Below are 17,863 nucleotides of genomic sequence, written 5' to 3' on the forward strand. Positions count from 1 at the left end.
ACCATAAAATCTGTAAAAACAGGTTCCAATGAGAAACAGTCAGCAGGGGCCAAAGTGACCTGCAGTTGTCAGGCACCGTGGGGACTCAGAGGTCTGAGGTCATCCTGCTGTCAGTCAAAATTACATACAAGAGGAAGTGAGGGGAAAGGAGAAAAAAAAAACAAGGGAGAGAAATGAATTACAGAAGATGGGGTAGAGAGAGAAGATGGGAGGGGAGGGGAGGGGGGACAGTAGAGGATAGGAAAGGCAGCAGAATACAACAGACACTAGTATGGCAGTAGGTAAAAATGTGGATGTGGAACCGATGTGATTCTGCAATCTCTATATGGGGTAAAAATGGGAGTTCATAATCCGCTTGAATCAAATGTATGAAATATGATATGTCAAGAGCTTTGTAATGTTTTGAACAACCAATAATAAAAAAAAAAGTCAAGAGGTGGACCTGGGTGGGGTTCTCTGAAAACGTCCCCAGGATCCCCAGGAAAACTGAACGGGACCCAACCTCTCCCTTGAGAGTGTCCCCTTTCTCCCTTTCCTATCCCTTCTAGTAAACTCGTGCCTGTTACTCTGAGTGATATCTCTGATATCTTTCTGGAATGATTCCAAGAATCAGGATTTGAAGGCGGCTGGGGGGGGGGGGGTGTCTCTGTGCTTCCTCAGTTGTCAGAAGGCCCCAGCCCTGTCACACCACCCCAGACTCCCGCCCCCTCACCTACCTTCCTTCTGCAGACCCGCTCCCTCTGGCTCCGCCCTGTTGAAGAACTGCCAAACTGCTTTAGTTTCTATTTCCTTGTAACGTCCTGCCTGAGCAGAGGACAGCCCAGCCGCCGTGAAAGACAGCGGTGGCCACCAAGGTGGTGGAGAAATGGCTTTCTGTGGCGTCCAGCCTCCCTACCTCAGCCCGGTGAGTACTGGGGACTGTCACAGGGCTGTCCCCAGCTGGGCTGGCTGCCATCGCCTGGGAAACGGCGGGGTGGTGAGTGGGTCAGTGGGGGAGAGAGGCAGAAATGCCAGGTGGGGGCATCCCAATGGAGCTCCTATTCCATGCCAGTCTCATCTGTGCCTCTTGGGACCAGCGGGTGACAATCACCATGGTCCATGCATTTGACAGACAGACACTCTGAGCTCCCGCTGGATGCCTGCTCCATCTGAGGTGCTTGAGCTAGACAGGCCTAGTAGCTTCTAGAAGGATGATGGTTTGGGGAATGGGGATGCCAGCAGGCTTCTGGGAGAGTAGCCACCCTCACACGCAGTAGTTAAAGCACTGACTCTGGAGAGGGCCTGTCCGGATGGGTCGCTCACTAGCTGAGTGATCTCAGGGCCTCAGTTTTTCCATCTGTGAAGTGGGAATCACCCTCCAGCCCCCATCCTAAGGCTGGGTAAGCACGGAGTGAGGGAGCATATTTGAGCACTTCCTGGCACACTGTAGGTGCTTTAGGAGTGTTTCGTGCTGTTAGGAGTCAGGGGGCATCGAGGGGGTCTGTGCTCTGAGGACTGAGTCGGAGGTCCCAAGGTAAGGGCATGTCCAGGATGTCTTCAGAGGGCAGCCCTGGAGGTGAGGCAGAGTGGGGACTGTCCATGTGGGTGACAAGGGGCTGCCTCCCACACCTTTCCCCTGTCCGTGGGGAGCCTTGGAAGGCTGATCATCCCCACTTTACATGTGGAAAAACTGAGGCTCCAAGAGGTTGAGGCACTTGCTAAATGTCTCCAGATGCAAAGTGGCGGAGAAAGCAGCGTCTTGGTTTGCTCTCAGAGGAGGGAGAGACCAATGCTGGGGAAGCAGGAGCACCTATGGTCGCCCTAGGTGTCAGGGTTGAGGGGGTTGAACAGGTGCCAGGGGTAGTCTAGTGGCGTGGGCCTCATACTTGACCCTGCCGCAGCAGAGGCCTGAGGCCTGGCCTGAACTCCCCGTCAGTTGCCAATGCTGCCATCACCCCTCAGCCACCCTGTGGGGCTCCTGGGGTGGGGCATGCGTGGAGGGGCTAAACAGCACCTCTGTGGGGGGGCTGCGGGGTCACAACAGGTCCCCACAGCATCTTATACCCTCTCGCTGATTCCCCATCAGACTGGAAATGACCTAAGTGCTGACATTTTATGATTCTGATTTTGAGATTTTCTGTGGATGTAGAAGCTAAACTTTCTGGTTTTCTATCAAACGAGAAAGAAAATCCTCCTGCAGGCAAGGGAGAGTTCAAACAGGACTTGGGCTGCGCACGTCCAGACAAGAAAGAGGATGTGTGCACTCCCCACTCACGTGGTGGCCGCTGACCTCTGGTAGTCTGAGCCACATTTCCTCCAAATGCTGACTCCTGAAGGAGCCGAGTGACCACTGTGGCGCTAGGAAAGGCTCCCACTGTGAGGCCCTGCTGCTTCTAGGCAGCCTTCTCCAGGGCCAGGAAGGAAGCCAGAGCCACGGACAGGCAGGCCCGGCTGTGAGGCCAGCAATAAGGATGTCCTGTGCTTTTTCATCAGCAGCCTGTGTGGGGAAGCATGAGTTCTGGGGTTCAAATCCCAGCTCTGACATTGACCAGCTGTGCGGCTTTGGGCAAGTTACTGAAACTTTCTGTGCCTCAGTTTCTTCATCCTTAAAAGTGGCATTAACAAGGGGACAACATAGGCCTGAATGGCCAGCTACCAGCAGGACTCGAGAGCTTCTGAGGTCTCAGGGCCCTGGGCTAAAAGCCTCTTGTTGCTGAGTAACCTCAGGCAGGTGTAGTGGTAGCCGTACCGCTGGTGCCAGGATGGGGTGTACTCTGGTGACGCTGGGCCGGCCAGTGGCAGGAGGCTGACCACACTTTGGTCTCTCAGGTCCAGCTCTGCTTTCTGGACCTCCAGGCAGAGGAGGGAAAAATCTCAGCCTCCAGGTACAAGCAAGAGCTCAGAGCAAGATCAGAGCCAGTGGAGGGATTTGTCCTGATGCAAACAGCTGTATTACCAAGGCTGAGCACGAGACAGGGGCTTTCCTCATGGCATCGCATGCCACCCTCTCCCCAACACTGCCAGGCTACATTATTAGCACTGTGTTATAGTCTGAGGAGGGACTGGGGCCCAGACAGGCAGAGTGACTTGCTCAATATCACAACTTCTGGCACAGGGAGCTGGGGAAGGAGCCAAGGCCAGAGGCCATAAACCCAGTGCAAGATGCCATCCTCCCTTCAGCAGAATCAAAAGTGGGTCCTGCTCAGAGCCCTCCCTCACATACAGGTCCAAATTCCATAGGAGCCTCACCTGGCGCGGCCTCACAACACAGCATCTGTTCTCTGACAGCCTGCATGCTGTGGCGTGCTCACGGCTCCTGCTTCCATCTGTAAAGCCTGCAGTTTTGGAGCTGGGGAGTGGGGTTCAGTGGTAGAATGCTTGCTTAACATGTGCAAGGCTCTGGGTTCAATCCCCAGCACCACAAAAAAATAAAAATTCAATTACATTAAATAAGCCATAATCCCCGTGATTTGGGAAGCTGAGGCAGGAGGATCTCAAGTTTGAAGCCAGACTCTGCAACTTAGGGACACTCTGTCCAGAATACTTTCCCCATCTTAAGATCCTTAACTTAATCACACCTGCAGAGTTCCTTTTGCCACTTCAGGTAACATAATCACGGTTCCAGGGACTATGGACTTTTCCAAGGGTGGGGGTGAGGGGTCATTCTGCCCTCAGTACCTTCCTCAGTACTCGATATCTTGCAGTCCACCAGCGTTATCAGGTCCTCCTGAATTCTTTTAGAGATACTTTATCTGTAATAAGTCTACACATGCACACAGTCCCCGCACCCACTTTTTACACAAGTGGCGTCATTGCGTATCCGTGTTGAAACTTCCCTCCCTTTTCTCTCTAAGGCCACATTGAATCCATCATTTGGAAACAGTATCATTCACTTCACCTCTTTTTCCCCTTGCGTTTTTAGGCTGTCTCCCATCCTTTGCTGTTATAATGAGGAAATGACGAATTTTGCTTGTAATTAGCGACACCCAGAACAATCTTATTTTTCAGAATTTGGGGACAACCATTTAAAACATTTTGAAATCTCAGAAAACTTTTTTTTTTAAGACACTGTTGCCTGAGAGATGAAGGTTCTCTGTCCTGCCCCATCACCTGTACCCTTCTTCCTCCTTCCAGAGTTTCTATAAGATCTGAGCACTTCAGAGCCATCATACCTTGCTTTCTGTTCCTTTTTCTTTTTTCTTTTCTTTCCTTCCTAGTACTGGGAATTTAATCCAGGGCCTCTCATGCTAGGAAAGTGCTCTAACACTGAGCTCTCTCTTTGGACACAGGATCTCCCTAAGTTGCTGAGGCTGGCCTCCAACTTGAGATCCTCCCACCTCAGCCTTCTGGGCCACTGGGATTACAGGCTTGCACCACCACACCTGATAGCTTTCTGTTCTTGTGCCTCAGTGTGAATAAACTTCTGTGAAGGGTGCAGGCTTCCCAGCTTTGGCGTGTTTAAAGCGTTATCTCTTTTGATAGCATAAAAGGCTCTGATGAGAATGTCGGGCTTCAACAAACAGGGGAGAGGTTTCCAATACTCTGAACTCAATGTCCTTCAAGTCAGTTTATGTCACGCTGGTCCATAATTCTATCTGGCTGACTCTACTTCCCCCAGACCATGGACATGGGCAGGGGTGAACTCAGAGGCCAAGAGAAGCAGTAAATTTCTCAAGGTCACTAAAGGATTTAATGTGAGTTCAGACCCATCCTGAGTGGCAACAAGAGACACTTCCCTGAGAGGTCTACCGACAGCAGCTTCTGCCTGAGGTCCAGGCCCTGCCGTGCCCCAGAGTGTGGATAGGCTTCTGTAGGTTCCACAGTGTCATATGCCTTCAGGACACAGGCGAGAAGTAGCCGTGGGCTGGACTTGGCAGTGGTGCTTTTGAAATCCCCGGAGAAAACAGGTCACAGAGAACCCCCCCCCCCCTTGCCCAGCCCCAGGGCTGATGGACTTTGGCCCTGCCTCACCTCCTCCCAACCTTGGCCCACTTCCCTTTCCACCCTTGGACTCCTCTGGAGCCAGTTCAGATACAACATTGCATTGCGAATACTTCATCCTGTATCTCCACCATAGAGGATCGGATGCACCCTTTTTGGAGAATATTTTTTTCCCCAGAAATGAAAATGTTTACTCCAAAGATAATAACAAATCTACATTTCTGGGTTACTCTTTAATTTGGAAACTGCTAACACTGAGCCTAGGTGGAATTCATGGGTTAGAGCTGAGGGGATGCTGTCACATCTGGTAAGGGTGTGAGGTCCCCATGCCTCAGTCTCCACTGCTCCCTACTGGTCCTACCTGGTCATCTGGCTCGTGCACATCACTGCCCCTGCTCTGGGAAACACTGAATTCTTACAGGAAATTGACCTAAAGGAGGTGTAGAGAAGACAGTAGGAAAACCACCCAGGACACAGAACTACGCACTAATGCGGGTGGACAACAGGCATCCAGAAGTGTGCTTGGAAAGTTGGGAAGTCACCAGTGTGGGGACTGTGCCCAGAGAGAGCAAGGCAGGGAGAGGAGGAGGGTAGCAGAGAGGCACCTACTATGTGCCATGTTCTCCACAGTCATCCACCAAGCTGCCTTAGCAAGGGCAGGGGTTATCTCTATGTCACTGAGGAGGACACTGTGCCAAAGGGAGCTCAGTAAGCTTCCCTCGGCTGCTTCTGCATCTGGAGGGCCCTCCCCCTGGCGGATTCCTGGGTAGTCACTTCCTCTCAGACTGTCAAGGTTGGCTGCCCATCATGTCCCCTCAGACTCAGGTGGTCTCCTCTTTTTAGGGCTCAGAATGTCTGCAACCAACCGAGTCGCATCTGCTTCTGCACAGGACCCTAAGATCTGTGAGGTTGGGACCCCACCTGTCCCATTCACAGCCACATGCCCAGGCCCTAGCACTGGGCTCTCACACCCAGGCGAGTGTCAACCAACTGACATCCCATGTCTTCTCCCTGCAGATGGTCCCCTTTTCTGGGACAATCCATGGAGGTCTCCAGGAGGGACTCCAGATCACTATCCAGGGGACCGTTCTTCACTCCTTTGAAAACAGGTATACAGATGGTGCTGCTGTTGTCTCCAGCCTCTTCCCTTAGCAGCCACAGGGTGCTGAGCGTGAAGGGCTGGGCCCTGCCCATGCTTCCCAGCGCCACTGAGCACGGGTATCGACTGCAGGGCTCCCTGTCCCCAGAGAACTCAGCAAGGAGGAAAGGGGCCCAGAGTTGCAAAAGCAGAACTCCCTCTGTCCCCTGCTGGCTCCGTCTACTTTGGAGCCCTTCTTTGGCAGATGTGTGGACATATTCAAAAGTCATTTTGTCTCTTTGGTTTTCAAAGCATTTTCTGGAAAATACTAAAATCAGCCAAGATGCTGATTCCCACCTTCCTCAGTGAAGCGGGGGCTGTCTGCAAACAGGGAAGAGCTCACATGTCCTCTCAGGCCGCAGGGGGTCTCTGACCCCCATGCAGGCTTGGCTGACCTCTACTGAGCAACACTGTCCGGGTGGCACTGAGGTGTGTGGTTTTACAGGTTTGGTTGGGATCTCCACAGCTGCTGTCTGCCACTGTCCGCAGTGCCTGGGCAAGCCCCTCGGGGCTCAGCTGTCTGTCTCAATCCCAGAGGCCCTGTCATCACCTTACATGGGGCACTAGGACCTTGTGGATCCTCTTCACACCCTCTGATGCCTTGGATTGGCAATCTGAATTTGATTGACTTCCTCCACTACTGCCATCCCCCATAACTAGGGTGGACATGGCCACAGTGGACATGGAACTTGTCCAGGAGCCCTGGGAAATCCTGCAGGAGATTTACTCAAAGCCCTCCAATAGGGCAATCCAGGACCTACCCTGAATTCCCACCCCCCACCCCCCCACACACACACACACATCAGCCTGACCACCTCCCGCACCAGAAGGAATTCCTACTGCGCCACCCTGTCTACAAGACATTGTCCCTCCAGTTCTGTGACTCTCCCTTGGGAAATGTTGCTCTCGCCCTTCCCTGGAGCAGGAATTTTCAAAACACAGGAATGAAGCTGGAGGGCTGCCAAGGGAGAAATACATCCAGAGATATTTCAAAATCCGCATTCTCCATCCAAAGAGAAATGGCTTTAATTTTGTAACTCGGGTTCTTCCTTCTTCTTAGCACTGCTAGAGATGGGGCCAACAGGGAACTGGGCTTGTTTTCTGGGCCCTGCTGTCATAGAGTTCACAGAGCAACCTGGCTTGAAGGAGTACATCCGTGCTTAGCTGGCCAGAAGGTGCCAGAATGTTCCAGAACATGCCCTTTTCCAACAGAAATTGAGTGGGCTCTATAGGAAGTTAGAAGGCTGCCTCTGGGGCATGGTGCAGTGCTGGGCCCCGGGAGGGACAGAGAGGAGGGAGAGCCAAGGCCCTGGCCTGAAGTCTGTGTGGGAGAACAGAGTGGCCAATGAAGCAGGCAGAAGCCGTGTTCATACAGAGCTCAGGGAAGGCTGGACTGCAGGGAGATGCCCCATCTTGAACTTGAGACTTGAACTTGGTTTCAGGGTCTAGATATAACAGAGAAAAGCAGAGAAGACATCTATCGAGCCCCCGTTTTGGGAGCCCACTGCCCTGGAAGGTTCTTTGATTTGAAATGGCTCATCATCTTAAATGGCTCATGTCCCAGGGGAAAGTGTCCATGGTGAGGGGCTTCCTCCCCAAAGAGAGGGATGAGCTTGCACTGGGGGCCCCCTGAACATGACCTCCCTCAGGATCTCGTCCTGAGTGTGGCAACCTGAGGGCAGTGTCAGGGGTCTGAGTCCAACCTCACTTGACTTCAGGGTCACCACGTCCACTCCAACACGCACCAACATGCAGTGAGCACCAGACTTCACAAAACTCCGCACAGTGACGTTTTTATGCTGGTGAGCTGGTATTTATCCCACACTTTCCCTTTTAGACATTCTCTTTGTAGGTATATGGCCACTGATTTCAAATGATCTTCAAATTTGTTCTTTTCTTTCCCAGTTGGGCAGGTGGGGGCTGGCTTCCAACACTGACCCCTGCGAGCGTTCACTTGGCACTAAGTCACATGCTTCATGGTTACCATCTTTGACATCCATTTGTAATTAGTTCCCAAGACCCAGGCTTCTTGTGGCTAATGCTAACTCTTTCCTTACCCCTTTTTCTACTTACATGTTTTTAGAAAATCACGCTGGAAGGGCAACATACAATAATTGCATGAAAACACATTAGGTCCAAATGAGATGAACAATAGCAACAGAAAAAGATGCCAACAAATTCATGTAAGCTGTGCAGGTTCTATGCAAAGAAGCCCGTGGTGCCAGGCCCTTCCATTCTGATGTTGGCAGTAACCATGCTACGGAAGACTCTTTGGTTTCCCTCTGCCTAGGTTTGCTGTGAACTTGCAGACTGGCTTCAGTGACCAAAACATTGCTCTCCACTTCAATCCTCGGTTTGAAGAGGGAGGGTATGTGGTTTGCAACACCAAGCAGAATGGACGCTGGGGGCCCGAGGAGAGAAAGATGCAAATGCCCTTCCAGAAGGGGAAGCCCTTTGAGCTCTGCTTCCAGGTGGAGAGCTCAGAGTTCAAGGTGAGCGGGAAGCCCTCTCCCTGTCCCTCCGGGCTGGGTGAACAGTCTTTAAATACATTGATTGAGATCAGGCCAGAGTGACACCATTACCCAGATCATGGGACTGTGGGTTTCTAGATCGTCACCCGTGGCTGCTAGTCTCCATGCGTGCAGTCACCTGCCCCTGCAGGTGCACCTGTTGCTTCTTTTACTGTGAAAATAAGGACTAGATACATCACCGTGGTGGGGTTTTTTTGAGCTCTTACGTCTTTAAGTTCAAGATGATCCCATTCCCCTGCTGTAGCCATTCCTCCACTTCTGGAAACATCTCTTTTTTTGGGGGGGGGGTACCTTGTTCTAGACTTTATCCAGGTTCTAGTAGCCACGTGGCTTTGTAAGTCCCTGCAAATGACCTTTGCAGCCAGAGCAGTGTCTCTGGGTCTCAGAGCAGTGACCCAGCTGGCGTGAGACTGTCCTCTTCTGTGCTATGTTTCATGGGGTTCCCTACTTAGTGTGTGACCCTAGATCATCTCCCCCACCGCTCTCCATGAGCATTTTTATGCATACCTAGATGCTGCCCCAGGTGAGCTGTTACCAGAAAAACGAAGATACAGTAATAAACAAAAAAAACCTATAGGAACAAAAAGCCAATGGGAGCTTGGGGTTGGAGGCATTTGACTCACATGTTCCTGTCACTGGTGCAGCCCTGAGGGTCCCCAATGCCCCCTCTGAGGTGGGCTGAATGTGAAAACCAGGCTCAGGCCTTTGATTCCAGAAGCAGGGCTCCAGGAGCTCAGGCGTGCTCCCGCCCTGGCCCAGGACTCCTCTCCTGGAACACGGTCTCCTTTGCCAGGTGATGGTGAACAAGAACTTCTTTGTGCAGTATGCACACCGCGTGCCCTTCCATCGTGTGGACACCATCTCTGTCACTGGCCCTTTGCAGCTTTCCTACATCAGCTTCCAGGTGAGACTGAACCCTAGGCCCCTGTCCCAGGGCTGGGGCCCAGGGTCCAGGCTGGCTGTGTCTAGACTCTGTGGCCCAAAGTTACCAGCCAATCAATCTCCTCTGCAGGTGGCTTTGGGGACACATTGGTTGGGAACTAACCAATCTTTTTTTTTTTTTTTATACTTATGAAGAAAAGAGATTTATTTTATTTTTTCTTTTCTTTTCTTTTTTATTTTATTTTATTTTTTAATTAGCTACACATGACATTACAATGATCTTGGCAATTCCTACATTTGAATCAGTTGGGGTATAATTTCTCATTTTTCTGATTATACAGGTTGCAGAATCACACTGGTACTAACTAATCTTGATCGTTGTCTTCCCCGCCTCCTCTGTCACTCTGCCATCCTTGTGTTGCTGTCTCTGTCTGAAGCTCCTGCCTTGGTCTCCCAGACCCCTCGGCCTCCCCTCTGACTGTCGCTCTCTGTTTCCACCTTGGTTCGCAGACCAGGTGGTTCCAGAAAGAGCCCAAGTTTGGGAACCAGGCAGAATCCCGTTCAAATCCCCAGCTGTTGCCATTCTCACCGTCTGTGGGGGGGACCAACGTCACCTCTCCCAGCCTTGAAAGGACATAGTTACGGCCACTGGTTGGTGGTTCCTCATCTGTAGAATGGACATAATCATTGCCACTGGGTTGTGTGGTTCCATGACGCTGTGTAAGTCAGGTCCACTTTGTCGTCGGTTTGACCCTTCCTGTTTTAAAATATCTAAAAGCTGAGGAGACATCATGTGAAAAAATGGGAAGGTTGGGGTGTTCTGGACCCACAGTAGGTCCTCAATAATCATGAGCTCCTTTCCCTCAGAACTTCATCCCTCACGTCCCCTCCCTCCCTGGCATGGCAAAGACCGAGAGAAGGAGAGGGAAGGAGAGTGCCCACCTGCCATTACTCACCCAGCAGCCCCTTCCTGGCCCTGGAGCCACCTGGTCCTGAGCTGGCTTCTGGGTCCTGTGTCTGCCTGGCCGCTCCTCCTGCCCGACCTCTTTCTTCTCTTCCTTGGCTCCATGGATGCTCCGAGTCAACCGGTGGTGCCTTTTGTTTTAACAGAGGTCTCCAGTCCAGCCGGCTTTTCCCACCATGCACTTCTCCCAGCCTGTCTGTTTCCCATCGAAACACAGGGGGCGCAAACCAAAAGTGAGTTAAAGATGGAGGCCGGGAGGCTGAGCAGACAGCAGGAAGGACAGAGGGCCCACAGGCCGCTCCAGCCTGTCATACCCGCTAGGGGATTCCCCGTCTGCTTCCACCAGGCGCCCAGAGCTGGGGACCTGAGCAGTGTCCTGGGTCCCTATCCCCTTCTTGATGCTCAGCTCTCCTATGTCTCTCCCTCTCCAAAGCCTCTGCCATGGCCCAGACCATGGTGACTCCTCACTGTGACAGCCGTGGTCCGGCTCCTCACGCCCCACTGTGCAATCCCTTCCCATGAGCACACCCGTCCAGGTCTAAGCCTAGGCCCTTCTGAAGGAAGCCCCAGGTCCCCAGAGGAGCACAACAGAATGTCCCCAGATCTGCCTCCGCCCACCTTCCTGCCTTCCAGCCCGGCCCACTCATAAAGAGCATGCCGCCTCTGCTGTTCCCTCGAGGCCTCTCAGGCCACCATGCTTTTGCCCCTGCTGTCCCCAGAGCTGAAGCCACCATGTGCCCATCTCACCCCTGGCAAGCCTCTCACCGCACAGTGATGCTCTGCTTAGATGTCACTCCTCCAGGGAGTTTCTCCCGTCAGGAAGGCTGCCAGACGCTCCCCTCTGTGTCCCCATGAACTTTGTCCATATCTGTGCCATGCAGTCACCATGTCCTATTATAACCACGCTTATGTGTCTGTCCCTGTCACTCTGCTGCCCCCCCCCCGTGCCCACAAGCCCCTGGAGCGCTGGCACTGTGGCACCATTATTTGGACACCGTCACCTTGCACAGTGTCTGGCACAAAGCAGGGACCCAAGAAATGAATATGGGCTCTGGTTTCCACAGCCAAGTAGAGGAGGAAGCAAGCCAGGGCCAGAGTGGCCTTCTGGGAGGGGCAGGATCGGGGACAGGAAGGCAGCCCTTCCCCTGGCTACCAGAGCAGTGGGGATGGGGAGAGCGCTCTGACTACCCAGGCTCCGCATGGCCCATGATGACATGGACGTCACACTAATTGCCTCCCATCACACCAATCCCAGGACTGGCCCAGCTCCTGGAAACCTTTGCAGAGCCCTCCAGATTTGGCCCTGACCTGGGGAGGATATAGGGTATGGTGGATCCAGTCAGACAGATTGGGTGCCATTTTGGATTTTCTCACTTGCTTCCTGGGCCGGCCTGGGCAAGCTGCTTTGCCTTTCTGAGCCTCCAGGCCCCGCCAGTGAAGTAGAAGCTAAAGATGTCTCCCTTACTGGAAAATGAGAAGCCCAGTGCTCGGCTCACAATGGGGCCTCTGGTGAACGCTGGTTTTCACCTGATGGGTGGAATAGGGCATCGGGCTGTTGCCTCTGGGGATTCAGGGAAGCAATATGGCCTGTGTTGGACTCATCTGGGGTAGCCAAGGGCACAATCCTCCTCCCCAGTCCTGAGACCTGTGCACTTGGGAGTGAGAATCTGATGCTGCAGGCTTAGGAAGGGAGGAGGAGGGAGGTGAGTGTCAGGGAAGTCATTTCTGACCACAAGAAGCCCACCTGGAGGTAGGTAGCCATGCCTCCTCCACCTGGAACCAGCCATCATTTTGAGTTTTCTTGTCTTCTCAGCCTCCAGGCATTTGGCCTCCCAACCCGGCTCCCATGGTAAGTCAGCCTCTCTCTCTTCTGGTCCTCTTCATTTTGGTTCTTCCTGTGGGTTAAAGGAAGGAGGCATGGCCAGGCATTGATGTCTCTCATAAGAAAGTGGGCCGCTAAGGCCAGTCCCACGGACCACCTGCCTGGCCTCTGGTGTGTGGTGGAGGGACCTGGGGGTGTGGCTGGTTGGCCCCATGCAACAGGGAACCACCTGAATGGCCACTTGTCTGCAGAGGCCCCACATTCCCCTCTCTTGCTTGCAAAGTACAGCTGTGCAGACGGAAATTCCCAGAGAGGAAAGTGGGGCTGGGGCAGACGTGTCTCTTCTCTGGAGCTCTAACCTTTGGTCCCCCGCATTCCCTTGAGCTTAGAAACAACTCTCTCCACCCTCTCTGAACCTTGGTTACAGCTCAAGGTTAACTCTCGTCATAGTGTGTGTGTGTGTGTGTGTGTGTGTGTGTGTGTGTTTATGTGTGTGTGTCCACTGGTGGCAGGTGGTAGCATTCATGCTAGTGGGAGCTGGGAGCTGGTTGAGACTTGGTTTCTTTCTTCCAGACTCAAACTATTATCCACACGATGCACAGCACCCCAGGACAGATGTTCCCTGTAAGTCTAAAAGTTCCTTTTCAGCTCCTAGCCCCATGGCTTCCCTCTTGAGCACCAACAGAATTCCCTAGAGTCCCAGCACTGGTTTAGCAAGTCCTAAAGTGGTTTATCAAGGAGGATGGGGACAGATGGGGCTGAGCACCCCCCCCCCGGGTCAGGAGATGTCCAGCTAAAACTCTCCTTGGGACAGTGGAGATTCTGGAACAATCTTCAAATAAGCAGGTCTGCTAGGGACCAGCAGAGAAATGGTTCCTTCTGCTACCAAGAGAGGGAAGCATGGTGGCCCCAAATCCTGGATGTGAGGTTCCTAGACTTGGATCCCGAGGACAAGTCCCTGCAATGTCACTGCTGATCACAGTCTTGACCTTTCTCCTCCTCCTGCCATTGCAAATCAGGTGGGGGCCTGGATTGAGTGGGGCTTCTGTGGAGGTGCTGAGAGAGAGGTGTCCATGTTGGGTCCAGGAACACACCAGGAAGTTTCAGGAGGGCTGATGGAAGGCATGTGGCAGAATCCAAGGGCTGAGCCCTCACAACTCAGTCTCCCACTGGAGCGTACTCTAGAGTGTGTGTATGTGTATGTGTGTGTGTGTGTTTGCACATGTGTTTCCACATTGAATTTTCTGGTCTCTCTTCAACAGAATCCTGCAATGCCACCTATGGTGTTCCCCAACCCAACCTATGTGAGTAGGTTTTCGGAGGAGGCAGGAGATTTCATTTGTGAGGGGCAGGGAGGCAGGGCAGGGCCCCTGGGGATGGTCCTCTGACTTGCATAATTCAAGGCAGTCCATTGTCAAGCTGATTTTAAAAGCATCCACATAAATTAGAAGACTGTCCAAAGGAGTCCTCAACTCTGAAGTGGTCTCTTCAAGTGAGCAAATTAGGACTTTCCTTTTTCCACCCCGAGAATCCTTTGGTGTTGGCCAAAGTTCCTTCTGTGACATTTTAAGCCCACTGCCTTGGGGAATGCAGGAAAGTTTTCCTTTGGCTTGACTGAGCCAGGTAAAGATGTCCTAGGGCTCCTTCTGGAAGATGTCCTGCTCACAGGCAGAGTTCCAGACTTGGCTGATGGGACACATCTGTGGAAGTTAGTACAGGATTCTCAGGGGCAGGTGTGGCTCTCTGGCTGCTGCTGCTGGCTGACTTGTCCCCACCCTCCCAACAGCCGATGCCTTTCTTCACCAGCATCCCAGGGGGGCTGTACCCATCCAAGTCCATCATGGTGTCGGGCACTGTCCTGCCAAGTGCTAAGAGGTAAGACAGGGCCTCCAGGGCTATCAGGAAAGAGAGAGACCCTCCACGGTCACTCTGGCCATCTCTCTGGCTCCCGACAAGTTGGGGATTATGGGGAAGGGCTGGGTCCCAGAGTTCAGTGGACAGAGAGGGTCCATGTGAGTTGCCCCCCCCACCCCAGGTTCCACATTAACCTGCGCTCCGGGAGTGACGTCGCCTTCCACATGAACCCCCGTTTTGATGAGAATGCTGTGGTCCGCAACACCCAGATCAACAGCTCTTGGGGGTATGAGGAGCGAAGCCTGCCCCGAAAAATGCCCTTCACTCGAGGCATGAGCTTCTCAGTAAGTTGCAGTGGCCTGGAGCTCAGAGGGAGGGGTTCACAGGGTGCAAGAGGAGAAGAGGTGGAGGAGTCTGGGGGTACCTGGAACAGCATGGGGGCTGAATCCTGAGGGATGAGGACTGCACCCCAAGGAAGAGAGAATGTTAACAGGTTATTATTATTTCCATGATCACCATCCCCACACACACACATAGCAGGTGTCAGTGTCTGCTTTTCACATATGGGCAAAACAAACTTGCAGGACACAGATCACACGGCCAATCTGTGCCAAACGGAACCCAAGAATGAGGCACGATTCATTTGCTCCCATCTTCACCCTGCAATCACTTGCTGACCACTTTATGGGGGCCACCTTGTAGGAAGTAGCCCACTTGCTGTGGATGCAGCCACCAAGCTGTCAGACAGGGTCCTGCCCCCATGGAGTTCACAGTCTAGATCGGGGAGGAAGAAGGAACGGTCATGAACCGGTCACTGCAGAGAAGGGACAGGTCCTTACAGAAAGGGAAACTGAACATAGGCTGGAGGGAGCCGGGGCGGGAATGGCGGGGAGCTGCCTGTGTCTTGCGCAGAGGCAAATGGGGTCCATCTGGAGCCTCAAGGGCAAGGGCTGCGGGGTGGAGAGCCAGGACAAGAGAGGTGCGGATTAGCTGGAGGCCTGACCACCCAGAGTGGGCCTTCTCCACCTTGACTCTGCAGTGGATTCACTCAGAGAGCTTAGAGAGACAAGTCAAGGCCAGGGCCCCCACCCCAGGCCAGTGAGGCATCAGCCTGGGCCGCTGTATTTTTAAGACACTCCCTAAGTGATACATCTGCAATCGGGGTTGAAAATGACTGGTGTGGGCCTTGGTGGGCCACGAAAGGGGCTTGGATTTTAATACAATGAGAAGCCATTGGAGTGTTTCAAGTCCAGGAACAATAAGCTTAATTAGTAAGCTCTGAGACCCTGGGGAAGTGACACAACGCTCTGCGTCTCAGTTTCCTCATCTAAAACATGGAGTAATAATACTAGAGATCAGAGAACTGTAAGAATGGAATGAGATGGGATCTGTGCATGCTGAGGGCAGTGACCAGCGCAGAGCAAGGGGGCTGTGCTCTCCATCGCCATGGGTGATGAGGTTTTGAGGTTTGTTCCCTGCCTGCCTCGGGGAGAGGCCTCCGGCTGTAAAGAATGTTAGGAGGCTGCTGCAGGAGTCCAGGCCCCGAGCCCTGAGGACACAGATAGCCCAAGATAGCATCTCATCCCAACTGGAGAGTGGACTGGGGAGGCAGGTGGCTCGACAGGGAGTGGGTCAGGGAAGGCTTGGGTCCTGGAGGGTGACAGGCAGGGGCAAAGGTGTGCAGGGTGGGAACAGCATTCCATGCTCAGGAAGGGCATATGCTAAAGTACCAGGGAAGGAGAGCGCATGGGTGTTTATTGAGGAGCAGATATTTCCGTGTAGCCAGAATGCAGGGGTGGGGCTTATTAATGGCCAAGGCAGGAAGGAGGGAAAGAAGGAGATTCAAGCCCTGCGTTTAGGGCTGCTGATTTTCCAAATGGAAGTGACAGGGCTTCTCTGTCCAGGTATGGATCTTGTGTGAAGGTCACTGCCTCAAGGTGGCTGTGGACGGTCAACACCTGTTTGAATACCACCACCGCATGAAGAACCTACCGGCCATCAATAACCTGGAAGTGGCGGGTGATGTCCAGCTGACCCACGTGCAGACATAGGTGGGCTCCCTGGCCTGAGGACAGGGCTGGGATGTGGTGCTGAGTTTCCTCATCATCTCCACTCCCCTGTCTCAGCCCCAGCCTCCCGGATGCTACCATGCAAGCAGAGGGTGTTCAGAACTGGTGAAGCTGCGTTCACCCCCCTCAGCAGAGATGGAGGCTCCGGAGTCTCCCGAGCACCCAGTCCAGGCCCGTGTTGAATGTGGCACATTCCTGTCCCAGGTCAACTCCAGTCCCCAGCCAGAGCTATGCACTCCCTGCAGTGAGCGGACCTCCTCGGCCCCACCCCCTTCTCTGACCCTTACCCTCTTTCCTTCTCACCTGGCACCCAGCTCAGCCCCCCACCCCTCCAGGAAACTACCCTGATTCCATCCCCCTGGGCTTCCACCAACTCTCTTTCCCAGGGGAAAATAAGGAAAATGAAGGAATAAAAATGGTTGCTGGCAACACGTGGGGAAGACCGTGGTTTATTAAATGTGTCTGGAGACACTCGGGAGTCTCTGGAACTGGAGGTCCCTGCCCAGGGAGTGGGAGAGACAGCGTGGGCTCCCTTTGGGAAGGGGGATCCTGACGTCCACACCTACTCACAGTGAGTCCCCTGCAAACCCCAGGAGAGAGCTGGGGAAAGCAGGAGGACATGGAATTCTTCTGCAGGGGTCTCTGGGTGAACCTGGAAAACAGCTCCATGCTTCTGAGATGGAAGAAGGGCTGGGACAGAGCCTGTGGGGGCCCTGGCAGAGCCTCATCAGAACCTTGTGCCCAAGTGGGAGGAGGAGGCAGGTGGAACAAGAAGCTGATTCCAAAGCTGACCCAGTCATGATGTGCAAGAGGGAAATGGTTCAATGTCTGGGGATCTGCTGGCCGCTGGGCAGCAGAAGGGAGCCCAGCTGTATGTCCAGGTGATGCCATTTTACTCTGCACACTCCGTCAGAACCCAGCCCCAGGAGCCATGGTGGGGCTCAAAGAGTGTTCAGACCAGTGGTGCGGACATGACCTGGGAGCTGATTAGAAATGCAGCACCTTGGCCTGGTGCAGTGGTGCATGCTTGTAATCCCCGCAGTTTAGGAGCCTGAGGCATGAGGATTTTGAGTTCAAAGCCAGTCTCAGCAACTTAGCAAGGCCCTATCTCTACATAAAATACAAAAAAAGGGATGAAGATGTGGCTCAGTAGTTAAGTGCCCTGGGTTCAATACCTGGTATCCCCCTCAAAAAAAACACCTCGGGCCCCACCCAGACCTACTGTATCAGGTCTGCATGTTAACAAATCCCGGGTGACTCGAGTGTTCATTAATTTGTGAGAAGCCTTTGGTCTAGGCCACTGGACTCTGGGCAACTAGACTTTGGGAAGCCCCTTTCCCCCATCCCCCACCTCCATGAGAGTAGCTGCTACCAGAAGTGGCAAGAGAGGAGGGGAGAGCAGGTGAGGGAGCCCATGAAGCAAGGCCCAAACTGAAGCTGAGAGCAGGATTTCTCTAGACCACCACTTGTCCCCAACTGAGACCTTTTTGTGGCTCTGACCAGAAGGAGATACAGCTCTGTCGCTTAAGAAGCTCCCCTGGTCAAGAGGCTGAGGAAGGAGGAGTGCAAGTTCAAAGTCAGCCTCTGCAATTTAGTGAGACCCTGTCTCAAAAGAAAAAGAAAACAAATACCAGGTCTGGGGATGTGGCTCAGGGGTTAAGCACCCCTGGGTTCAATCCCTAC

General features: G+C 53.2%; 1 protein-coding gene across 2 annotated transcripts; it reads left to right on the forward strand.

The window, feature by feature from the left end:
• The first annotated feature begins 803 nt into the window (after positions 1-803).
• Lgals9 (galectin 9) lies at positions 804-16,595 on the forward strand. 2 transcript variants are annotated; one of them, XM_076869193.1, is made up of 12 exons: positions 804-904; positions 5,938-6,029; positions 8,349-8,550; positions 9,383-9,493; positions 10,582-10,668; positions 12,249-12,284; positions 12,831-12,881; positions 13,520-13,561; positions 14,044-14,132; positions 14,293-14,455; positions 16,016-16,162; positions 16,238-16,595. In XM_076869193.1, exons 1-11 carry the CDS (start codon positions 866-868, stop codon positions 16,160-16,162), a joined length of 1,059 nt encoding a protein of 352 aa, XP_076725308.1. In that variant the 5' UTR covers positions 804-865; the 3' UTR covers positions 16,238-16,595. The 2 variants fall into 2 exon arrangements, with proteins under 2 accessions (XP_076725308.1, XP_076725309.1); XM_076869194.1 differs by lacking the exon at positions 10,582-10,668 and having other exon boundaries at positions 16,016-16,595.
• Positions 16,596-17,863: the final 1,268 nt, after the last annotated feature.

Source organism: Callospermophilus lateralis, chromosome 11 (assembly GCF_048772815.1).
Source record: "Callospermophilus lateralis isolate mCalLat2 chromosome 11, mCalLat2.hap1, whole genome shotgun sequence".
In the NCBI taxonomy this organism is placed as follows: Eukaryota; Metazoa; Chordata; class Mammalia; order Rodentia; family Sciuridae; genus Callospermophilus; species Callospermophilus lateralis.